General features: G+C 41.9%; 1 protein-coding gene across 1 annotated transcript in view; it reads right to left on the bottom strand.

Moving 5' to 3' along the window:
* Positions 1-10,448: 10,448 nt before the first annotated feature.
* The window catches only part of MAP7D1 (MAP7 domain containing 1), a 103,198-nt gene continuing 89,780 nt past the window's right edge, over positions 10,449-23,866 (bottom strand). Inside the window, exons 13-18 of the mRNA XM_063454520.1 lie at positions 20,289-20,393; positions 19,276-19,326; positions 18,046-18,109; positions 17,804-17,903; positions 12,663-12,880; positions 10,449-11,181 (exon numbers count right to left, since the gene is read on the bottom strand). Coding sequence (XP_063310590.1) covers positions 11,171-11,181; positions 12,663-12,880; positions 17,804-17,903; positions 18,046-18,109; positions 19,276-19,326; positions 20,289-20,393 — 549 coding nt within the window. The 3' untranslated portion in view covers positions 10,449-11,170. The remainder of the gene's footprint in view (positions 11,182-12,662; positions 12,881-17,803; positions 17,904-18,045; positions 18,110-19,275; positions 19,327-20,288; positions 20,394-23,866) is intronic.

Raw genomic sequence — 23,866 nt, 5'->3', positions numbered from 1 at the left:
CGCAAAAACGCATTAAACGAGGGTGAAACTTACCCCAGAGATGTCCCAGCACCGGGGAAAAAAAGTGGCGGACCCCAAAGCCAAATCGGCGTTCTTTGCAGCCCGCACGCCGCAAGCAAAAAACGCGGGTCAGGCGATCCAAGATGGCGCCGAATCTGACTCTGACAGCGACCAAGCAGTAGGTACAGAGCTAAATAAACGCACCCTGCAGTGCATGCTAGATGAACTAGCAGGGAAAATGCAGAACACGTTCCACACAGCAATAACAGAGCTGAGAAGGGACATGGTGGAATTAGGCAATAGAACCTCCCACCTAGAGGACAGAATGGAAGAATTTGTTACAGCTCATGATTCTATGGCAGACAAAATGGAGGAGATAGAAAGCAGGATGGAACAATATGAAAATAAAATTATGGATATGGAGGACCGCTCCTGCCGCAATAATTTAAGGCTGAGGGGCATACCGGAAGAGGTACACACACAGGAGCTCACGGCCTATGCTACAGAGTTCTTTCGCTCCATGCTGCCTGACATCCCAGCAGATATGCTGATCCTAGACAGGATACATAGAGTGGCAAAGCCTGCGCATCTCCCTCCCTCCACACCGCGAGACGTCCTCATGAGGATTCACTATTTTCACATAAAAGAGCAAATATTGAGAACCCACCGTACCAACAGCAACGTCCTGGAGAAGTTTAAAGGCATCAGCGTCTACACAGACCTATCAGCAGAAACACTAAGGAGACGCCGGACATACAGAAACATAACAGAGACACTCCGCCAGCGCAACCTCCAGTACCGATGGGGATACCCGGTAAAGCTGCTCATCAACAAAGACAGCAAAACGCATGTGATCACGTCCACTGCAGAGGGCGTTGACCTTCTCAAGTCCTGGGGCATCCAAGTAAACAACACCCAGAGCGCGGGTCAACCTCGAAGCAACAAACCACGAGGGGAAAGGAGAGAAGTCAGAACGAGGCGGACCACCCCGCGCGCCATGCAGTGAAGCACCAGAGACATTCGCTAGCTGTCGCCTGAAGACAGAGGTTTGGGGGGTGTGGGGAGGGGGGCGGTGGAATGAGACTATAGCGGGGTATATAGCACAACATGGGACACCTGACATCCCTCTAAACCCCTGCTCTAAGAGCCTCGACGACAGGGGCGGCATCCACTTGACTTAACCCACAGACCGACGTGGCCTCCCCTCTCTCCCCCCCCCCCCCCCCATGGATGATGACTGGACCAAAGACTGACTGGAACGTCACATACCCTACCCGGTTTGTACCAACATAAAACCAAAAAAAAACCAACCCCCCCCCCCCCCCCCAAAAAAAAAACAAAAAACCTGGGAGGAAGCCCTCATTGATATGAGAGCGAAACCGCTACTATGCGCTTGCAGAAACAGAGCCCAGTCGTAGGATTGGTTCCCGACCCTGGACCGACTATGGTTAGACCCGACCACCTACCCCCAAACCAAGGAGGCCTAAGTCACGACCTCCGACAGGAAACCCTGAACACCTCAATAGTGGTGTTCCACTACTGTTTATGGTTTATATTGTTTATGTTATGTTTACTTGTTGTATGTCATCATGCCGCTTACACTATTGCACTGCACCGATACCACAAGAAAATGTCCAGACAACAGCATTTCACCACCAATTGGCATCCCCGACCGAACCAAGGCCCCGAGCTTCAGAGCCAAATTCGTTGCCCCTACAGGCTAACCGACACTCCCTTGCACACGACACCAGCCACCATCCACACGGACAAGCGTGAGACACAACCCACACTACGCACCTAAACTGACAAAAATATGAAAATATACACCCACAATGTTCGAGGGTTGAATACCCCACAAAAAAGGCACACACTCCTTAAAGAGCTCAAAGGCACCCAAGCCGACGTGATATGCCTGCAAGAAACTCACTTTTCAGCAGATACAACTCCTGTCCTGGGGAAGTCAATGTACCCCCATCAATACCACGCCACCGCACCCACAAAGCGGAAGGGAGTCTCTATCCTCCTCAGCCGACACTTAGCTTTTGATGAAATCCTGGTAAAGGAGGATCCGATGGGCAGGTACATCATATTGATTTGCACTATCAATAGCTCCACCTATACCATAATCAACACATATCTACCAAACGTAAGCCAGGGAACATACCTTAGCAAACTGCTAAAACAAATAACACAGATCCAAACAGGTACCACAATCATATGTGGGGACTTTAATCAGTTCCAAGACCCCGCCCTAGACTCCTCAGCAACCCACTCAACCAAAAGAGTAAAGGTACTGCACAGACAGTGCAAAACCTTAACCAAACTGTTAAACGCATACGGATTATATGACGCATGGCGCACAGTGCACCCTCAGGGGAAGGAGTATACGCATTATTCTCAGGTACATAACACGTATTCAAGAATAGACGGGTTTTTGTTACAGAGCGCACACCTGAATAGAATGATAGAGTGTGAGATAGGATCATCCTCCTGGTCAGACCACAACCCGGTCACACTTCACCTAGCAGACCACTATAACTACAAGAACAGAGGCCCCTGGAGGTTAAATGAACAACTCCTCAATGACCCCCAATTTGTCCAGACGCTAGAACAAGACCTGCACACGTACTTTCAATCCAATGACACGCAAGAAATAAATGCCCTCACTCTATGGATGGCCCACAAACCCGTTATCAGAGGCATTCTTATCAAGCGAGCCTCTTATCTTAAGAAACAGCAGAACCACACACACGCCCAAAATCTAAAAAAATTGCAAGACCTCCACAGAGATAACATACTCACCCCCTCCGCGATCACACAACAACGGATACAAGAAATGCAAAATCAAATAAATGCAGCAAACTTTCGAAAAGCGAGCTACGCACTGAAAAAATTGAAAGCCAACACATTTGTCCTGGGTAACCAGGCGAGCAAAGCTTTGGCCCAGAGACTTAGGGACAAACAGGCCCAAACTAGAATTCCCTACTTGCTCTCACCACAGGGACAAAAATTGACCCAACCCACGCACATCTGCAACGAATTTGCGTCCTACTATAGTTCCCTCTACAACCTGAAAAACAATCCCCAAGTACACCAACCCACCCTGACATCGATCACAGAATATTTGCGCAGAATTGATCTACCCAAGCTCCGTGACCAACAGCTCACGAATCTAACGAACCCCATCACAGCCCAAGAGGTTTTACAAGCAATAGAACTAATGCCGAAGGGAAAGGCACCAGGCCCAGACGGTTTCACCAACCTCTATTACAACACATTCAAACACACACTGAGCCCATACATAGCACGAGCCTTTAATTTGGCTACGACTCAGAGCAGCCTGCCGAGGGAATTCCTCGCAGCCCACATCATCACCTTACCCAAACCGGGCAAACCACCCACGACCTGCCCAAATTTCAGACCCATCTCCCTGTTGAGTGCAGATGCCAAACTATACGCCAAAATATATGCGGAGAGGCTCAAAACAATTCTGCCCGACCTGATCTCAACAGACCAAGTGGGATTCGTGTCCGGCAGACAGGGCCCAGACAATTCGAGGAAGGTGTTAAACGTCCTTCACTACCTCAATAGCTCCAAAATACAAGGTACACTTCAATCCCTAGACGCTGAAAAAGCGTTTGACAGGCTTAACTGGCAATTCTTGCGGGAAGCGCTCAAGGGGTACGGCTTCCCCCCTGCCTTCCTCAACGTGGTGAAGGCCCTATACAGCACCCCTTCAGCAACAGTGCTAAATTCAGGGTTCAGTTCCACCCCACTAACCATCACCAACGGCACCCGGCAGGGATGCCCTCTTTCCCCGTTACTCTATGTGTTGGCCCTAGAACCATTAGCCATAGCGATTCGCAACAATCAAGACATTAAGGGAATCTCCATAGGGGGCAAGGAATATAAACTAAACCTATTTGCAGACGATATCCTTCTCACGCTATCCAACCCAGCAATCTCCCTCCCAAACCTCCACAAAGAAATTCAAGATTACAGCAAACAATCATATTACCAGCTAAACCTAACTAAAACACAAGCCATGTGCATAAACACCCCAAAGACAGAAGAAGAGAGGTACAGACTCAAATTCCAATATGACTGGAGGAACGACTACTTGACTTTCTTAGGCATCAAACTTACCAAAAGACACACCGACCTCTTTGTAGCCAATTACGTTAAACTAAGCAAAGAAGTGGAGCACATACTGCATTCTTGGCAAAACAAGTTCCTATCTTGGCTAGGCCGAATAGCGGCCATCAAGATGACAATCTTGCCGAAGGTCCTCTATCTGTTCCGCTCATTGCAGATACCCTTACCGCAGTCGTTCCTCCTCAGACTCCAATCTCGCTTGATTAAATTCAGTTGGGGGGGAAGGCACCCCAGGGTCTCAAGGGCGCTGCTCATGAAATCAATAGACAAAGGTGGCCTGGGATTCCCGAACCTCAAGGCGTATCATCACGCAGCACAAATGGCGAACATCCTCGCCATGCATTCCACTACCTATACTCCCCAATGGATAGCGATAGAGGCTAGCTGCAGCGAGATCGCGGATCTCCCTGCGGCCTTGTGGATACCCAAACAACTACGCCGCACATCGTCAAAAGCCTTACCCACCACCAAACTTCTGTACCGTATATGGGACAGCCAAAGATCCAAATTATGCTCCGCAGAGCCGTGGTCTATGGCGACGCCCCTACGCTCGATATCTCTATGCAACAATACATTCCCGCACAGAACATGGAAGGCCTCCAACATCACACACCTGCACCAGATATGTTCCCCACAGGGCCTACACCAGTTGCCAGTCATCCAAGCCACATATAAGACACCATCACAGCTCATGTTCTCATACTGGCAGCTGACAGCTCTGATAGGCAAGGATACAAGACAGGGCTCCCCGCTCCCATCCCCCATCACCCTAACTCCTTTTGAAAAGATGTGTATACACAAAATCCCAACTAAAAAGACACTTTCTGTGTGCTACAAGTCGATCACTGAGCCCGAAATAGAACCGGAGTGGAGACATATGACCGAATGGCACAAGGACATAGGTAGAACACTCACACAAGATGAATGGCGCTGCATCCACACAAATCACAAGGGACTCACAACATGTGCCTCTCTCATTGAGGCCTCACGCAAATTAATATACAGATGGTACATGGTGCCTTCGCGACTCAAGATCATATACCCGGACACAAGCGACAGATGCTGGAGATGTCTGACACAGGAAGGGACCATGCTCCACATCTGGTGGACATGTGCTCTAGTCCAACCATACTGGGAGCAAATAGCAGGGCTTATTCGGGGGGCCACCGGGTGCATACTAGACCACAAAGCAGAAACGTTTTTACTCCAACTACTACCCATAGGCACACCATATTGCATCACCAAACTAATATTCCTAGTTTTAACGACAGCCGCCACATTACTAGCGAAACGCTGGAAAACTCCAGAGATCCCAACCCCAGCAGAGGTAGTAACGATGGTTACGACTACACTAGAATACGAAGGGATAATGTGGAGCCAGATAAAACTGGGCAAGAGAAACGTCACAGCGACAGCACTATGGGCTGCATACACAAAAGACCGAGACCCGAGCACATAATGAGGGTCCAACGAACAGGACAATACAGATCTGGACAAACAACCCAACCAAACTGACGAAGACATACGAGTTAATTTGTTACCCCAGTTACCCCCCCCCCCTCTTTTCCAAAGATTCCCTCCATGACGGGTAGACAATAGAGGCAGGAGCATACCCGCCAACACAAACACAAGTGGATACAGGTTATAGAAGGAGATAACATGCAATGTGTCGTTCCTAGACTTGTACACCAATGTTATGTAATGTATACTGTATTTTGCAAAGTGTTGGGGGTTATGCGCCCTACATGTGTACAGAAGCACTGTTTCCCCTCCCTCTTTTCTTTTCTGTATCCCTTAAACCGCATTTGCGGACAAAATAAAAATTGTCAAATTGAAAAAAAAAAAAAAAAAAAAAAGCCATAGGGAACTTTGTGTGGCAGAATAGGAGACACAGAATCTCGAGAAACATCCTCTTCCGACATAAACAGCTGGGGGGGCTGGGACTACCACACTTACACTACTACTACACAGCAGCTCAACTCGCACAGGTAGCAATGTGGCACACACCATTAGGCGTGAAGAGATGGGTAGACCTAGAGTCAATCCTGACAGGAACAGACTTACCCCAATACTACATTTGGGTTCCAGCATAGACCTTTCTTACGTACAACATGCCCGGCGATCCTCAATTCCATAAGAATATGGGACGCCCCGGCCAGTAAATTTAACCTAATCTCCAACCCATCACCGCTGATACCCCTGCTGAGAAATAGGGCCTTCCCCCCGGGGATGACGGCAAGAGACTTTGCTAACCTAGAAACAGCAGGACTGCAGAGGATATGCCACATGTACAGGAACAATAAGCTAGTAACATTTGAGGAGTTAAAACAGACAACACACCTCACACCAGCAGACTTCTTCCGATTCCTACAAATCAAAGACTACATAAACACCACACACCAACAACACGTAGCGACAGGGCGCATGTCCTTTCTAGAAAAGATGTGCCTCCAAGAAACGATGCAGGCAGGGCTGATCTCCAAACTCTATGCTCACATAAGCTCAGAGACTAAGGAATGGGGCACACTCACTTACACTGAACTGTGGGAAAAGGAATTAGGAGAAGAACTCGAAGGAACAGACTGGAGAGAGATATGGGAATCCAACACCTCGATATCCATATGTGTGTCTCTCCAGGAACAAGCGGTCAAAACGCTCCTCAGGTGGTACACCACGCCAGTAAAACTGCGACAAATGGGAAAGACCCCGACAGACGACTGCTGGAGGGGATGCGGCCAAAAAGGCACATACCTCCACATGTGGTGGGAATGCCCCAAGGTACAAAACTTCTGGAGAGATACCAAATCTCTGGTATCGCAATTGCTCCCTGACGCGCCAGCCCTGAACCCATGGACATACCTCCTCAATAGGCCCCTAGATAACTGGACGAAACGTGAGCAAATGTTTTTGCACAAGATAACTTTGGCGGCGAGAAGAGCATTAGCTCTCATGTGGCTAAAGGCAGAAACGCCCCCACAGAGTGCAGTCATAGCAAACATAAAAGACGTGTACCTCATGGACAGCCTAAGAGCCAAAGTCCGCGGACCCACGTCAAAATGTGAAAAGTTGTGGGAACCATGGACCTCTAGCGATCTGGCCTAACGAGAGCACTACCAAACTAGATTGAGCGCAGCATCCCGCCCTCTCCCCCTCCCCCCCCCATCCCAACAGACCACTGACATTACCGCTAGAAACGAAAACAGAGCCGCACGGATCGACGGATATCAAAGCTGACTGTTCTGATGAACTTACTCCACTACCTATACCTCTACCCTACTCTATCCTTTATCTTCATTTCTATCTCTCTTTGATTCCGGGGACTGGGACCAGTCCCATAGAGGGAATCCTTGTTGTACAACTGTTAGATCAAAAATATAAAACAAGGAAAGTGTGTGGACAACCCGAACCGCCGACTTCTGGATAAGGCGGCAACGGAAAATATATATGATGTATAATGACCAACTGTGCATAACTTCGACAATATTTACCATATGCTAAATGTACACAATGTCACATGCTTTTCTCAAAATAAAGTATTCAAAAAAAAAAAAGAGTTTCAACAACTTTTTTCCCTAGTAATCATGGCATTAAAATAACATTTAAAGTGGTTTTAAAATTATTTTAAAGATAAAAAAAAAACTTTATTGTCTTTTGAGGTAGTTCTAACAAATCCTTTTCACATTATCAGAACACTCAGACATCAACAGATTGCTTAAAGTTCTTATTATGGCCATTTAACAGAGCACAGAACAACATCAGTTTCTTAGACACTGCTAATGCCCAACATTCAGCATTCAGGTGTGGGTGTCAAGTAACAATTTTTAACTCATATCAAAAACAGGTTGAACTGAAATATTGAGATTGGTTTAAAGAATGTTATTTATCTGGAAGGACAGCATTGCTTATAAAGATTACATTTCAAAACTAAATGTACCAATTTTAACTCTTGCAAGACTCATTTTGAATACCATTATTATCGTCACAGTTTTGCCTATCACAATTTGTAGAAAGAAAGTGCAGCTACAGAAAAGTATGTGAAAAATAAATCATTTGTGTGTCCTGATTTTAGGAATAAATTCATCTAGGGTTTCTGGGGACATTCAAATAAATCACTATCAAGTGGCTTACGAATTTCTCCAGAACAGCATATTTGCATTACTATACCCCAATACATGCTTTGCATTAATGATTCATTTATATTGCATGATATTTTGGGTTAGGGCATTGCAGGGATTACTGCTAAGTGTAGTGTAAAGTACTGCAGGGATTATGGTTTAGCGTACTGCAGACATTAACCCCTTAATGACACAACTTCTGGAATAAAAGGGAATCATGACGGAATATATCCGTCGTCTGTCCTTAAGGGGTTAAAGGAACACTATAGTCAGCTAAATTACTTTAGCTAAATAAAGCCGTTTTAGTGTATAGATCATTCCCCTGCAATTTCACTGCTCAATTCACTGTCATTTAGGTGTTAAATCACTTTGTTTCTGTTTATGCAGCCATAGCCACACCTCCCCTGGCTATGATTGACAGAGCCTGCATGAAAAAAAAAAAACTGTTTTCACTTTCAAACAGATGTAATTTACCTTAAATAATTGTATCTCAATCTCTAAATTGAACTTTAATCACATACAGGAGGATCTTGCAGGGTCTAGCAAGCTATTAACATAGCAGGGGATAAGAAAATCTTATTAAACAGAACTTGCAATAAAGAAAGCCTAAATAGGGCTCTCTTTACAGGAAGTGTTTATGGAAGGCTGTGCAAGTCACATGCAGGGAGGTGTGACTAGGGTTCATAAACAAAGGGATTTAACTCCTAAATGGCAGAGGATTGAGCAGTGAGGCTGCAGGGGCATGTTCTACACACCAAAACTGCTTCATTAAGCTAAAGTTGTTCAGGTGACTATAGTTACCCTTTAAAGATGGGACTTTCTTATAAGGCAGAGCCCTATGACTACTTCAGCACTGCCTTACTATTTCAGCTGCCATCGTTCAAATAGTGGCAACTGACACTCAGGAATGTAACTCCCACCAATCTTTTGCAGACTGCGACATGTATAAACCAGTTCTAAAATGATGGCACCTGGATTACAGACAGGTGCATTATAACCGATTCATTACTTGTTCTGTGCAAGACAAAAGTCCGCTCATTGAATAAATAATTCAAAAGCTCGTTCCGTGTGAAGTGGTTATAAGCGACACTTCAGTGACCAAAGCCATAATTCATGCATAAATGTGGATGTAGCAGGTCTGGTTACTGCAAAATTAAAAATCTATGCAAAGATTGCCATCCCCACTGCTCTCCCACTTCCATATATTGATGATACAAATTATAACCTGGACCAACTGTATGTTTTGCATAAACTCCTGAGTAGCTTTTTTACCCCAGAGCATTTGATAGGCTAATCCCAATCTCATTTGCATAAAATAAAAAGGTGCCTCCATTCATTTTAAATACAAGAGATGCTGCTCACGTATGTGTTGTGCATTTGTAAGTCTGGGCATTCATTTGTATGTGGAGCAAGCAAAATCTTGCACACAGGTCCACAGATTCTCTCACTTAAAGCTAAATAAGACCAGGGAAAAGGAAATGAGATCTGGTTTTAGTAAGCATTACCAGAGGAGGACAAGAGTTCCAAAATAATCTGCACTCTATATTACACTTATGCAAAAAGAAGTTTGAACCAGTTTGTCCACATTAAATAACGGTTTATCAAATCGATTCAGAATAATTTTACCATTAGAATCTACAGGTAAGAATTGATTTGGAATTGTTTCGGTATCAACAGGAATTTTATTTGGACGAACTGGCTTAAAAGCTTTTTTGCACAAGTCTCCTATTTATTCTCTAAATATGCAGAGAATACCTGACCTAATACACAAACACAGCACATATATATATGAATACACTGATAAATGCCGCCTGTCAGTCTAATAACAGTGTCCCAAACGCAGAGTAGTTTCCATGTCTCTTGTCATTGTTTTTTTTACTCCTTGTTATGGTGTATATGTGTGTTGTAAAATAAAGATTTAAACAAAAGCAAATGGAAACTAAAACATAGCTTGTGATACCTATATATAGGTTAGACTCTAACAGAACTAGTGTCTATAGCAGTGGACACAATTGGGCTCTTTAGCACATTGCTAGCTTTGGTTCAATGTTGGAAATCCATCGGACATTGAGTGTTATTAATGTAGTAAAAGCTCCCCGAAAAAACAACAACAAATTCTACATACACAGACTCACAGGTGTATGCATTATCTATGAATGTAGACTAAGAAACAAAAAGGATGGTAAAATTCAATGTGTTTTTCTAAAATCATAAAACATGTACAACATACATTTTTAATCCAATGTCTTCATGCATACAAACAGGCACATTGTCAAAATCCTTGATGTAACACTGTGAGGTTTTATATACAGAATTCATATACAGCATGGTACCCAGCAGTCTCTTTGCGTTAAATAGCTACTTAATAAGGAACACCAGAAAGCTTGATCACGCATTTTCAGTCATCGTGGGAAAATCAACACTTTTCAAATAGTTTTTCTTTCAACATTTTCTAATCCCCGCCCTTTCTTTATCGTGAAAGATACCTTGTCAGTTTTTTTTAACTTTTTATTTTAATATAAGGTGCATGTTAAAAAAAAAAAAAAAAAAAAAGCACAAAATGAAATATTATAACACTAGGACGTGTCCAGTATTCAACAGTGGCAGATATACGGCGTCACTTGTAATCCTGGTATCAGCCATACTGACTGTGAAAAAACAATCTGCTGCATTTTCTTGTAACATTAACAATCTGTTTTATTTAACTCCTTCTGTTATCTGGTTAATGATGCCATCGACAGCCCAAGTGGCAACAATGGTGTCGATAAAAACAGCAGACATATGATGGTTAAACACATGGGTTTAGCCCAGAAAGGTATTTGTCCATCAATCCCTTTCTTTTGACATCCTTATATGAGACCTTTCTATTCAGGCGCTCCAAAGGTATATATTGCAAAATGTTACAGAACTTCTAGAAGGAAACACAAAAATGAAGAAAATGACAATTAGCAGATGTTTTGCTTTTTCTGCCATCAAATAAAGTATAATTACATTCTTCCTAAACACGCAGCTATATCTGTTACAAATCAAATTTTCAGTTTTAACCACCATGCCCAAAAGGTTAGTCCAGTGAAGTAGTCTTAACCCTTTAAGAACACATGACGGAAATATTACGTCATGGTTCCCTTTTATTTCTGAAGTTGTGTCCTTAAGGGGTTAAAAAATGATTCCCCAGGGTTAGACATTTCCATTGTACATGGACTGTCTAAATTCAGTTATAACGAAATCATAATTTAGTTATTAACTAATAAGGCAGTTTACAGTTCCTCTGTGATTTCAAAAGAGGTGCTCATATGCAGAGATTTTGGGGTCCAGTACTTTGGAACTCAAGATGTTAAGTATGAGGACTTGACATCCTTGTCCAGCCAACACATTAAAGGACCACTCTAGGCACCCAGACGACTTCAGCTTAATGAAGTGGTCTGGGTGCCAGGTACCTCTAGGATTAACCCTTTTTTTTATAAACATAGCAGTTTCAGAGAAACTGCTATGTTTATAATGAGGGTTAATCCAGCCTCCAAATCCTCTAGTGGCTGTCTCATTGACAGCCGCTAGAGGCGCTTGCGTGCTTCTCACTGTGAAAATCACAGTGAGAGCACGCAAGCGTCCATAGGAAAGCATTGTAAATGCTTTCCTATGCGACCGGCTGAATGCGAGCGCGGCTCCTGCCGCGCATGCGCATTCAGCCGATGACGTCGCGATCAAGATGGAGAGGAGGAGGAAAGCTCCCCGCCCGGCGCTGGAAAAAGAGGTAAGTTTAACCCCTTCCTCTCTCCAGAGCCCGGCGGGAGGGGGTCCCTGAGGGTGGGGGCACCCTCAGGGTACTCTAGTGCCAGGAAAACGAGTATGTTTTCCTGGCACTAGAGTGGTCCTTTAAGGTATATTCAGGGAGTACAAACATATACTATTAGTTTATTTTATCCAATAATGAAGTTTAATCACCCAAAGCTCTTACATTACTTAATACTGGAGGAAGTTTTAGATGTAATCAACTTAATCCAGCTCAAGGATTTTTATGGAGGACCGATGGCAAGCTAAATGGGTCAATGGTATTTCACAGTTTACTAGTAAATTTGGTCAACAATGCAAATTTCAGAGACCCAGTCCCAAAAAAGAGTATTTTTTCATGATCTCCTGAAATTAATACAGAATGGTGACAGATCCTTACTAGTCCAAGTGAGAAGACTCAGAAAATATCTATAGACCAGGTGCACTTCAAAGATTTAGTAAGGGGCAATTCTAGTTCTGTGAATTAATTAAGTACAATAGAATCTATTGAGATAGTATGTACATGTTTGGCAACTGATTCTTCTGTGTATCCAAGCCATTTACTGCTCCCAAAAGGTTTAAAATAAATACACAATTCCAGTATTACATTGGATATAAGCTCACCTGTGACTTGAGGGGACTGTACAGTAGCATTTTTAATGAAAGCATCTTTGCCTCCAAAAGCAATAATAGGCTCTCCAGGGGGAATTTCTCTCTCACCATTAGAACCACTAATATCGGACAAGGTTATCACCTCCTCAAAGGCTGGGGAGGAATCCTTAGGAAAGAATCCATTTTCCTGTTTAGGAGGTTGGACTCCATTCACTAGAGCAGTGGGGACTCTAAATGGAAGAAGGAAGAATAATAGTAAAGACATAGAATGCAGACATTTTATTATCAAATTATTCATAATTAAATTATTAAGGAACACTATAGTGCTGGTGTGGCTCTTTAGATGGTTGGCTCCCCTTTGATTGCCTTGAAAAAATGTATTCACGTTTTTTTCCCATGGACACACCTCCATGGTTGAGATAATCAATCTTGATGATCTCAGTCAGTCCAATGCTTTCTCATAGGAAAGCACTGGGAGACTATTACACATGCACAGCAAAACGCAGTGCTGTGCCAATCAGCATCTCCTCAGAGAACATTCAGTGCCTCCATGCAGAGTATGGAGATGCTGAACGCTAGGGTGAGTCACCTGAGTGACTTCCACTAGAGGGATTACTGGGCACCAGTGTAAACACTGCCTTTTCTCTAAAAAGGCAGCATTACATTGAAAAGCCTGCAGGGACATGTTGTAGACACCAGAACTACTACATTAAGCTGTATTTTTTCTGCTGACTATACTGTCCATTTCACAATGATCCTGAAATAAAACTATTAAACTTATATCATGAGAGTCTTGGGGAGCACTGCCTTTCTTTCCTTCTGTTCTTACCAGTGGCTGTGTTGAGATACAAAATGGTTTAGGTTAAACAATTTTTATTTCCAGAGGTATACATGATTTAAAAATTAAAACGAAAGACCCCACCGAAATATTTTGGCGAGAATAGCAAATAAAATAGAAGGTAGAGAACTTTGGCATGAGAAAATGTGGCAAGATTGGTTAGTATATAGTAACAGGATATCAACAGATAATTAAAAAAGGAAGATAAGAAATCAGTAATAGGTAAATTTTCACGCCAATTGATGCGGTAGGAGGCTAACCCATTGTACTTTAGTTAATAATGGTGAGGAGGGGTATGGTTGGGCTGAACGTGATGTAGCGGTTACAAGGTCAGTTATGTTGTATTATTGTATTATTGATTAGTATTATTGATTTGTGTTGATAAACAAAGTATAATTAAGTCTCTAAAGCAATCTTCTGTCAATGACAACTGTTTTTTATTTTTTTTTTAGCATATTTTGAGGGTCGAATATTAAGTATTATAAGGGTATAAATCACAAAACTGTATTATTTATGTTATTTCATGATAGCTTATTGTATTCCCTCTCTTGTTTTTCTTGTTTCTGTATCCCCAATTGTTGGTTACTGTTTGTTTTATTGTTGTTGTTTTTTTGTTTGAAAAACTTCAATAAAAAAAACAACAAAACAATTAAAATGAAATAAAATATGCATGTAACGGAGCTTCCTGTACTCCGGTTGGGTACCTCCGCCGACCGATGCTCCTAGTGCTCACCGCACTCCCCACGTCCAGCGTTACAGCTTGGCTGGGAACTCGCAAGCTCCTAAACACCCTGGACCTACGACAAGGCTCTAGGTTCCAGTGGATGAACCTCTCTTCCTCCAGAGAGTCAAGCAGGAACAGCTCTTAAAAGAGCTTAGTGATTATATTCCCTGGGGAGTATAGTGATATAGAAATCCCCAGGGTAGATGCAGCCTTTTCCCCCCCACATGAGACGAGACTCTATGTTGAGGGTAAAACAGGAACTCAAGGTTTAATGGGGCACACTGGCCTTTTATACAAGGTTTACAACAAAGGTAACGCCCAGGTGGACCTAGTTGGGCACAGGGACACAAGATTAACAAGCCAATAGAAACAGAGTTTTACATTCAGACACTCCCATACAGTGTACACAATCCTTCCCCTCTGCTTAGGAGATAATTGAGTTAATTACTGTATCAACTCAATTATCTCCAAACGAAAAATACAAGATTTTACACATTTCTGAAAACACCCCAAAAACATAGAAGACCCCCATAAAACATGCGTTTGCTGATAGCCCTGATCTGGGGAAACAACATACTTAAAAATCACCCAGATCGGTTCAGGGGTTCAAAAGTTACCTGGAGGTCACATTTCTGCCCGGCTGCCCACGAGGCTACTGCCCAGAATAGTTCCATAAGTTCAGCTGGGTCGGCCGGTTTATTTTAGGGGTAGGGAAACACATTAAAATAACGAAAGGATTGTTTGTGTATCTGATTCGCCAGTGTTTCTTGTTTGTATACTTCAATGTACCGAACACCGCTGCGTTTGTATGAAAAATAAACAAATTGCTGGAAGTCCCATCGATGTTCGTGCGAGTGAGTGCCCGAAAACAGTTCCAATGCGCTCAACGACAAAACACAGCTGGCCGTTCAACAGTTTAAGATGGCCGCTGCCACATGTTCGTGCATATGAATGACAACCACCCAGCCGTTCGTCAATCAAGCTGCGGTTAACCACAGCTTCTGGGAGGTTAATAGGCTGCACACTCCACTTGCGGGTGGTCCGGCTGTTCTTCAGTTTGTTCGGTAAACAAACACCATAAGCCTAATCCATTCGACAAGCCCCATTCTGTACCATAGCAGGGAAAAAGGCACGAAGGGCTATAATCAGTCAAACAGGCCCCTCCAAAAACCAGTGGCGAGGTCACTTTCACCACAATGTACATATGAAAAAATCTGAAATATAATGATAAAAATGTATTCATTTTTGAATAGCATCATTATATTTGGCCAATCACCTCCAAATTGATTTGGTTACTTATTCCATATGTATGTGATATATAAAGATAATGTGAATGTATGGGGCCATGTTGATGGTTAATATTAGCTTGCAAACTTTGTACATACTTTTTTACCTTTGTGCACGTTTTCTTTTTTTTGCGACTTTACCTCTAAAAATCATCAGTGTCATGTTTTGCATGTTGTACTTCACATGCATTATTATGAAATAAGTTAATTTGCTTATGCACTGATGCCTTCATCAGATTGTGACCCAATAACTATGGAGTTTAAAAGGGACCAGGTCCATTTGCATCCCAGGTACAACCATTGGTTATGGTGCCACGTGTGCTCGCATCTACAAATATGTATATTGAAGGTGTGAAAAATAAAATAGAATTCAGAAATTCACACCTTTCTATCCTGCAACTGGGCTCCTCCATCTTGTCAATCACTGTTATAAACTCTGCCCCTTGCACCAGTCAGGCTGCATAGAGAGAGCATTCAGAAAAGAGGAGAAATTAAACAATGTTTTTATTTCTCTTCTTTGTTTGCAATGTGTTCATTGTCTGAACTGAATTATGATGACATTTGCTAATAATTTGTAATATTAATTTAAATAAAAAATGGATACTGTAAAAAAAAACACGTTATAGATGATTTTCTAAATTTTATTAAAGGACCACTCTAGGCACCCGGACCACTTCAGCTTAATGAGGTGGTCTGGGTGCCAGGTCCTTCTAGGGTTAACCCATTTTTTCATAAACATAGCAGTTTCAGAGAAACTGCTATGTTTATGAATGGGTTAAGCCTTCCCCCTATGTCCTCTAGTGTCTCATTGACAGCCACTAGAGGCGCTTGCGTGCTTCTCACTGTGATTTTCACAGTGAGAGCACGCCAGCGTCCATAGGAAAGCATTATGAATGCTTTCCTATGTGACCGGCTGAATGCGCGCGCAGCTCTTGCCGCGCGTGCGCATTCAGCCGACGGGGAGGAGAAGAGGAGGATCGGAGGAGGAGAGCAGAAGGAGATCTCTCCGCCCAGCGCTGGAAAAAGGTAAGATTTAACCCCTTTCCCCTTTCCAGAGCCGGGCGGGAGGGGGTCCCTGAGGGTGGGGGCACCCTCAGGGCACTCTAGTGCCAGGAAAACGAGTATGCTTTCCTGGCACTAGAGTGGTCCTTTAAGTAGTGTTAATCTCAGATGGGTGACAGCAGGCCCAGACTGGTTATAGTGAAAACTGGGCAAATGCAAGGCAATGGAGTTGGGCCAAGGCCAACAGGGGACATCAGAATCAGAAGAGAAAATTCTTCTCACCAGCTCGGAGCATTGCCGCGATTAGCATGGCAATGCATTGACAGAGCGGATCTCATGAGAGTGAACTAGGCCACCAAGGCTTACAATGTCCCCACTTCCAGGCCAAAGGTAGGAAGGGAGGGCGACACAATGTTTGTTTTTTATAATTAAAAAAACAAAAAAACAAATGTGGTATGATTACTTTGCAATGATATTCCTGCATATTGAACTGACAAGCATGTACCGTGAATAGATACTTACCCATCCCCTCTTCCTTTCTGTACCCAGTTTATTACAAAAATTCTATAAAATTACAAATAAAAAAAATAAAATTGCTTTTCTCTCATCTGTCCCCCAACATACACAATGCACCCGTCATACACACATTGTACCTCTCACACACAGTGCACTCCTACACAATAGATTCCCTATAGACACACTAACACTTGCAAAAAGTACATTCCAGGCACATACTACATACACTCTGGATCCCCAACATAAGCACACACTATATCCCCTACACACATGCTAAATCCTCTACCCTTACTAGATCCCCTACACCACACCACAATCAGCAAAGTCCACACACACCCACACAATTCCACAAGCAGGATCCAAACAGATACACAATACGTTTTCCTGGCCCTTTTGTCCTCTGGTATCTCACTTTGAGAACCCAGATGCAAGTCTCAAGCAATCACAGTGCATGCATGTCATTACATTTGCTTGTGCTGTGTAGAACACATACAGGAATTTTTTTTTTCATGCAAAAGGTCTTCCGCAGGGCTCTGCACATTGGTTTCCCTGGAAGAACATTGAACCAGCATGCTCACTTTGAGAAGGGATGTGCTTGTTATTGGTGATGTGAAAACATGTTTTAATTGGTGTTGTCTCTGCCCCCCTCCCCCCCTTCTCACTGGGCTGTTTTAATTTAAAAAATGCTTAGGCCAAATTTTTTTTCTAGTCCGGCCTTAGGTGATAGTACCCATTTAATGGTTTCCAAACATGTTCTTTAACCCTACTGGCTATGACCTGTACATACCCGTGTGTAGACTCAGATGCCCCCATTCTTTCCTGAAATTTCACCAACTTTTTCTCAGGAACTTCAATCTTCATAATATTTTCAGAGGGACTGGCTACATCTAGACATAAAAACACAGAAGGGTCTCACTATACACAACACATTAACAAAAACATTTATTACATTGTCTTAGAAAAGAGTGGGAAAATGTGGCGCTTTACTTCTTCACTTCACTCGAGCTCCGATATGAGGTTTTTACTTACCTTTGCTGGGAGACGACTCTTGTTTGGTTTCTTTCCCATTCAATGTCAGCTTGTCCTCTTTCTTCTGAAAAGAAAGAATGCATTGCTCATATTTTAGTCCCAAGTATTAATGTGACAGCTCATACAATAGTCAACTGGGCAAAGACAAACACAGAAACACAGTGAAAGCAATTAAATGAGTTTAAAAGCCACATAAATATTGCTCTCTAGCAACTGCTGGATTACAAGTAGAATAAGGCCACTTTATGACTAGATACAACAGCTGGCCAGCCAAGTCAGTAGCCTATATATGAAGTCTCCTGGATCCTATTATATTTTCTAAAAGTAAAAATACCAAAAACTGGTGATGCTAATATAAACAGAGAAAATAAATCTCATTTAAAGGACCACTATAGGCACCCAGACCACTTCAGCTTAATGAGGTGGTCTGGGTGCCTGGTCCAGCTAGGTTTAACCCTTTTTTCTATAAACATAGCAGTTTCAGAGAAACTGCTATGTTTATAAATGGGTTAATCCAGCCTCTAGTGGCTATTTCACTGACAGCCGCTAGAGGGCTTCCGCCCTTCTCACTGTGATTTTCACAGTGAGAAGATGCCAGCGTCCATAGGAAAGCATTGTGAAGAGGAGGAGAGGAGGCGGAGAGGAGGAGGAGAGCTCCCCGCCCAGCACTGGAGAAAGAGGTAAGTTTAACCCCTTCCTCCCCCCAGAGCCCGGCGGGAGGGGGGCCCTGAGGGTGTTGGCACCCTCAGGGCACTATAGTGCCAGGAAAACAAGTATGTTTTCCTGGCACTATAGTGGTCCTTTAAAGAAAAAACTTCCATCTTAAATGAATATACTCTCAATCTGGGTAAAAATAAACAATACATTTTCCCTCAGCTCCTAGTCCATTTATTTGACCATGGACATCAGGGGGTTAACAGTACTGTTCCATATGTTTGTGAATTTCTTTGAAATAATCATTGTCCCATACAGAAAAGATATGCAAGGTCTTCAACCCCTTAAGGACACATGACATGTGTGACATGTCATGATTCCCTTTTATTCCAGAGGTTTGGTCCTTAAGAGGTTAAACAATAGGTCAGGACCCAGGCATCAATTTCAACCTTTACAATACTTTTGTAGGGAGGGAAATTCCAGAGTAGAATGACAGCCCTAGTTTTAATTTTTACATATCAACTGAAAAATTTAATTCAAAGTTTTACTGGAGCTTGCACATCTCATTTCACTCACTTTGTCTGAGGCATCTGATTTCCTTGTCCTTTTCATTATTTCTTCAAGACGCTGAAATATGCAAGCGGTGGGAGTAAACAAGTTAAAACACATATATCTTACACTGTTTCATAGTAATTCATATACACATATACATACAAGGCAGGAATATAGTATCGAATTGTCAATATAGGATGGCTAGTAATGGGAAGGTTAACAGAAATGAGAAGAGTCTGTGCAAATAGAGCAAGGTATGATTTAGGTATCATACTGGGATAGATAAGGTTATTCACTAAGGTGAGAATGGTTGGGAATTCAAAGTGAATTTGAAATTTAAGGCCACTTTAGTGAATAACCCTGATAGTGTATTAAAAACGTATGCTAAGAGCTACCCTGATTGACCAATAACAAAGTAAACAAAATGTAGATTACTACATATATTAATACTAAATTTAAAATATAGGTGGGACAGACAGTGCTGTTAAAGAAATGTATATAAACCTAATCCATTGTTCCATTCTCTACAACATGCTGGGTCTCAGTATAAATAACCAGCCTTTTGCTGAAAATGTTGCCTTTTTAAAAAATCCATTCCATTCCTCATTGTGTGAATTTATTGCAGATACTTAAACACACTGATGGGAGAGTGCCTATTTTCTTCTTTTCTTTTTTTTTTTTTTGTTTCTAGTTATCCTGTGTCAGAGCACATACATCCACCTTAATGATCCAGTACTCTGGACTGAATAATATGAGCATGTATGGCAAAAGGGCATACGAATGATTGTCAGAATTAAGTAGTAATACGCTACATATTGAGATTAACCTATTTATTAGATATTTTCTTTGACTGTAATAACCGTGGCAAGTAATATTTACGGAATTTAATGCTTATGTATGCTTTTTTGTCTTTTGTATTTTAAAGGTTTGTACTATTTTGGAACATTTAATAAAATTTTATATATATATAGAGAGAGAGAGAGAGAGAGAAAAAAAACATTATACTAAAATATTTGCATCTCATTATGGGGAGGCACCTTCTTGCGTTCAAATCTTTCCTGTTCTTCTCTCTGGAAATGCTGTTCTCGCTCCAGCCTCTGTTTTTCTGCTTCTTCTCGAGCCTTTGCTTCAGCTTCTTCTCTCTTCAAAGAAAGAGAAAAATAAATAATAAATATGGTGAAAAAACAGATAGTATGCATAAGCATTCATTTTGAAAAAACATCTATAATATCATCCATATACAAGCAATACTGAATCTCTTAATTTCCCATACTTCCAGGTACAGACTGAAGCTTAGAAGATGCTGCACCTGCTCTATTTAGCTTTACTTTTTACGTTTTACTTTTTTTTTTACTTTTGTCAACATATTTGTTACTATTACAATGTCACCATTTTACTTGCAGTTTGGCACTGTAGCTTTCTGTGGATGCAGTTTTTCACTGCTATTTTCATTGAATTTGTTCCACCAATAATTACGTGCATTATGTACACATAGTTTTCAATTTTTGGGGGGAAATAATTTGGTTGGTAAACTTTTTAATTCTATACAACAAATGTTTACTCTGCCCTTCCCCTCTCTTGATCCTTTGCCCCTCCTGGCTGTAAATTCCTTCCACAACTGTGTCTCATCTCCAGTCCTGTTCCTTAGGCCTCACTTCACACACCCAGATACAAACAATACTGAATATCTTCAGCACTTTCCACCCACACAGGTTCCTACTAATTGATAGCATGTTCTTCCAGCTGTGTGAGATCGTAGTCAATGGTACCCTCTATTTTCATTTTACGAGTAGCCTTAACTCTCCCTTAAATTCCTCAGGCCATCATTTGCAAATTCCCCCTGTCCCCTCATGTCTTAAATCCCCATTATATCCCATCATGTCTTTAGATGTATAGACTTTGTATAAAAGAGTTTCAATGGCTAGATCTCTTAACCTCTTGTATTGGTCTGTGTAAATTGTATATTCTACCCTAATTGTACAGAGCTATGGAACATGTTAGTGCTTTATAAATACCGGTAATAAACAAATAAACAAATATCAAATTCAAGTGATTAAGGGATTCATATATAATGTTAATGACTGGTCGCAGGATAAGCTGGCTGTCCCGTATAGCAAGGTTTTACTTTGTCATCATCAACGCCCTTGTCCAATGGTAGAGATACCTATGGTTTAACAACTGTTTGACACAAGGACATTGGACAACATTTAAAATTGTTGTTTTTCCAAATATAAAACAACTGATTCTGCTATTCTATCCATTTTGCGGTTCTTTTAAATAATGTTTATTTTAAAACCCATTTCTAATAGTGTCCAGTGCATATTTAAGTTTCTGGATGAGTTCACATAACTCTGTTACAGAAGTGTTATTTATATTGTTTCTGTTTTAGGGGATATACTGAACATAACTATACGTAAACGGGTGAATTATTCCTGCAAGGATAATAAATGGGAATATCTGTAGATGCTGGAAATAATATTCTTCCAGGGTTCCTCCGAGGATGGGTTTCACAAGTGTTTACTCTCAGGAAGTACCTACAGTAACATTACTTTTGCACAGAAATAAACAAATGCACTCTTTTGTTTTTAAATTAGCTCTTTGAGGCTGGTGCAAGGGCACCTGTGGAACTTGGGTTTCACAATAATATTAGATGGAAAAAAAAACACAAAAAAACGCCTTTTGCACATGCACGCGGATAATCCTAAAAACTTGAAAACAAAAATTACATAATCTGTCTCAACTGGCTATCAGATTTCTTTTTGGATCAACAAGTGGTTAACCCCCCATATTACCTATTATATCCTTGAATAACCTGTAATGCCAAAAAAACAATCATGTTTAATCTGCTGCTACATGGGTTTTATCCCAAAGAAGACTAAAGAAAAACAATACAGAGTTGTAGAATTAATTCAAAATACTCTGAAACTGGCATTGTCACAGTCTGGGAGCTCTGCATAATTTGCAAAGACTCCCGACAGTGACATCACTATTTGAGTTCCGAGGGGCCGCCATCCATTTCTGGACTATTCTTTTCTGATCTTGGTGCTTCAACCAATGTAATTGCTGTACTCTCGCACATGGGGCAAGAATACAGCAGACAGATCTGTGGAGGATCCTGCAAGACCGTTGGATCCTCCATGAAGAAAGCTAATTCAAGAAGTGTCAGGTGTAAAAAAAATATATGAGACAAAGTAGTTCCTATTTTGTATTTTTTGACTGGTTTGGAATTTCAGTAGCACTTTAATGGACACAAATTTGTTTAAAACTTGGTTACATAGTTACATAGGCTGAAAAGAGACATGTGTCCATCAAGTTCAGCCTTCCTCACATTTGTTTTTTGCGGTTGATTCAAAAGGCAAAAAACCCAAGTTTGAAGCACTTCCAATTTTGCAACAAACTAGGAAAAAAAATCCTTCTTGACCCCAGAATGGCAGTCAGATTTATCCTTGGATCAAGAAGCTGTTACACTACAGTTGAAAATGTTTAACATTGAATATTATGTTTTTGCAGGTATTATCTAGTTACTGTTTAAACATCTGCACAGATTCTGATAAAACTACTTCTTCAGGCAGATAATTTATTCCCTACCCCCCCCCCCCCCCCCCCCCAAAGACAGGGCCCAATCAAAAATGTGGTAAAGAACAAAGAGAAAAAAAAACATGTAAATGACAATTCCTCATATTACCAGTGGAGGGCAGCAGAGTATCACTCCTTCCATTACACTAATCCACCATTTCCTGTAAACAAATCTGACATATTAGGAGTACAGATTTTGGATCCTAAAAACATATTTTCCGGAAAGAGAAAATAATTATATGTACTGTGTAGTTTTTGGTTTTTCTAGCTCTGTCAGATGACAAGGACATCCGTGAGTCACTAACTTAAGAGACAAGAATTCAGCGCAGAGAAGGCTGCAGACATACCGAAATCACATGACTAACGAGACGTGTTTTGCTATAAGTTCACTATTTATAAAGACAAAACCTATATCTATAGCATTTTACAAAGCTCACAAAACATAGTGATCAATAAGCATATCATGATCAGGAACAGGAAAGTAGCTTCTGGGAGTTAACAAAATGACTTTTTAATGTATTGCTAGATGGGAGAGAGAAACAGGAGTGGGACAAGATTTTCACACTGACCCACAAAGGTTCCATAAGCTCTAACACCCAAGAGCTTATGTACATACTGGTACAGAACCCCAGACGTTCTCCATCACACTGATAACAGGATACCAGGGGAGTGCTGGAGATGTGGGGCAGACGCAGGTCTGCATGTTTGGTGGTCATGCCGAGCCCTCACCCATTTCTGGGAAATGATACATTCCAAAATTTGTAGCATCACAGACTCGGATCTCCCATTTCAACCGATGCCCATGCTCCTGCACCACACCAGCCAGCCAGTAAAGACCTACAAAAAAAATCACTGACCGTACATTTGTTCAAAGCTGCTAAGACCTTGGTAACCACTTTGTGGAAACAGAGGGGTGTGCCAATCTTTCAGCAATGGGTAGCCAGGGTGCAGGAAATCTGTACTAAAGAGACGACGACCAGTGCCTTAAGAGGCACAGCAGATAAATGTGCTCAGACATGGAGCCCGTGGTGCAAATTTG

Source organism: Pelobates fuscus, chromosome 1 (genome assembly GCF_036172605.1).
Source record: "Pelobates fuscus isolate aPelFus1 chromosome 1, aPelFus1.pri, whole genome shotgun sequence".
Classification (NCBI taxonomy): domain Eukaryota; kingdom Metazoa; phylum Chordata; class Amphibia; order Anura; family Pelobatidae; genus Pelobates; species Pelobates fuscus.
This window is presented reverse-complemented; position numbering and strand designations above follow the sequence as displayed.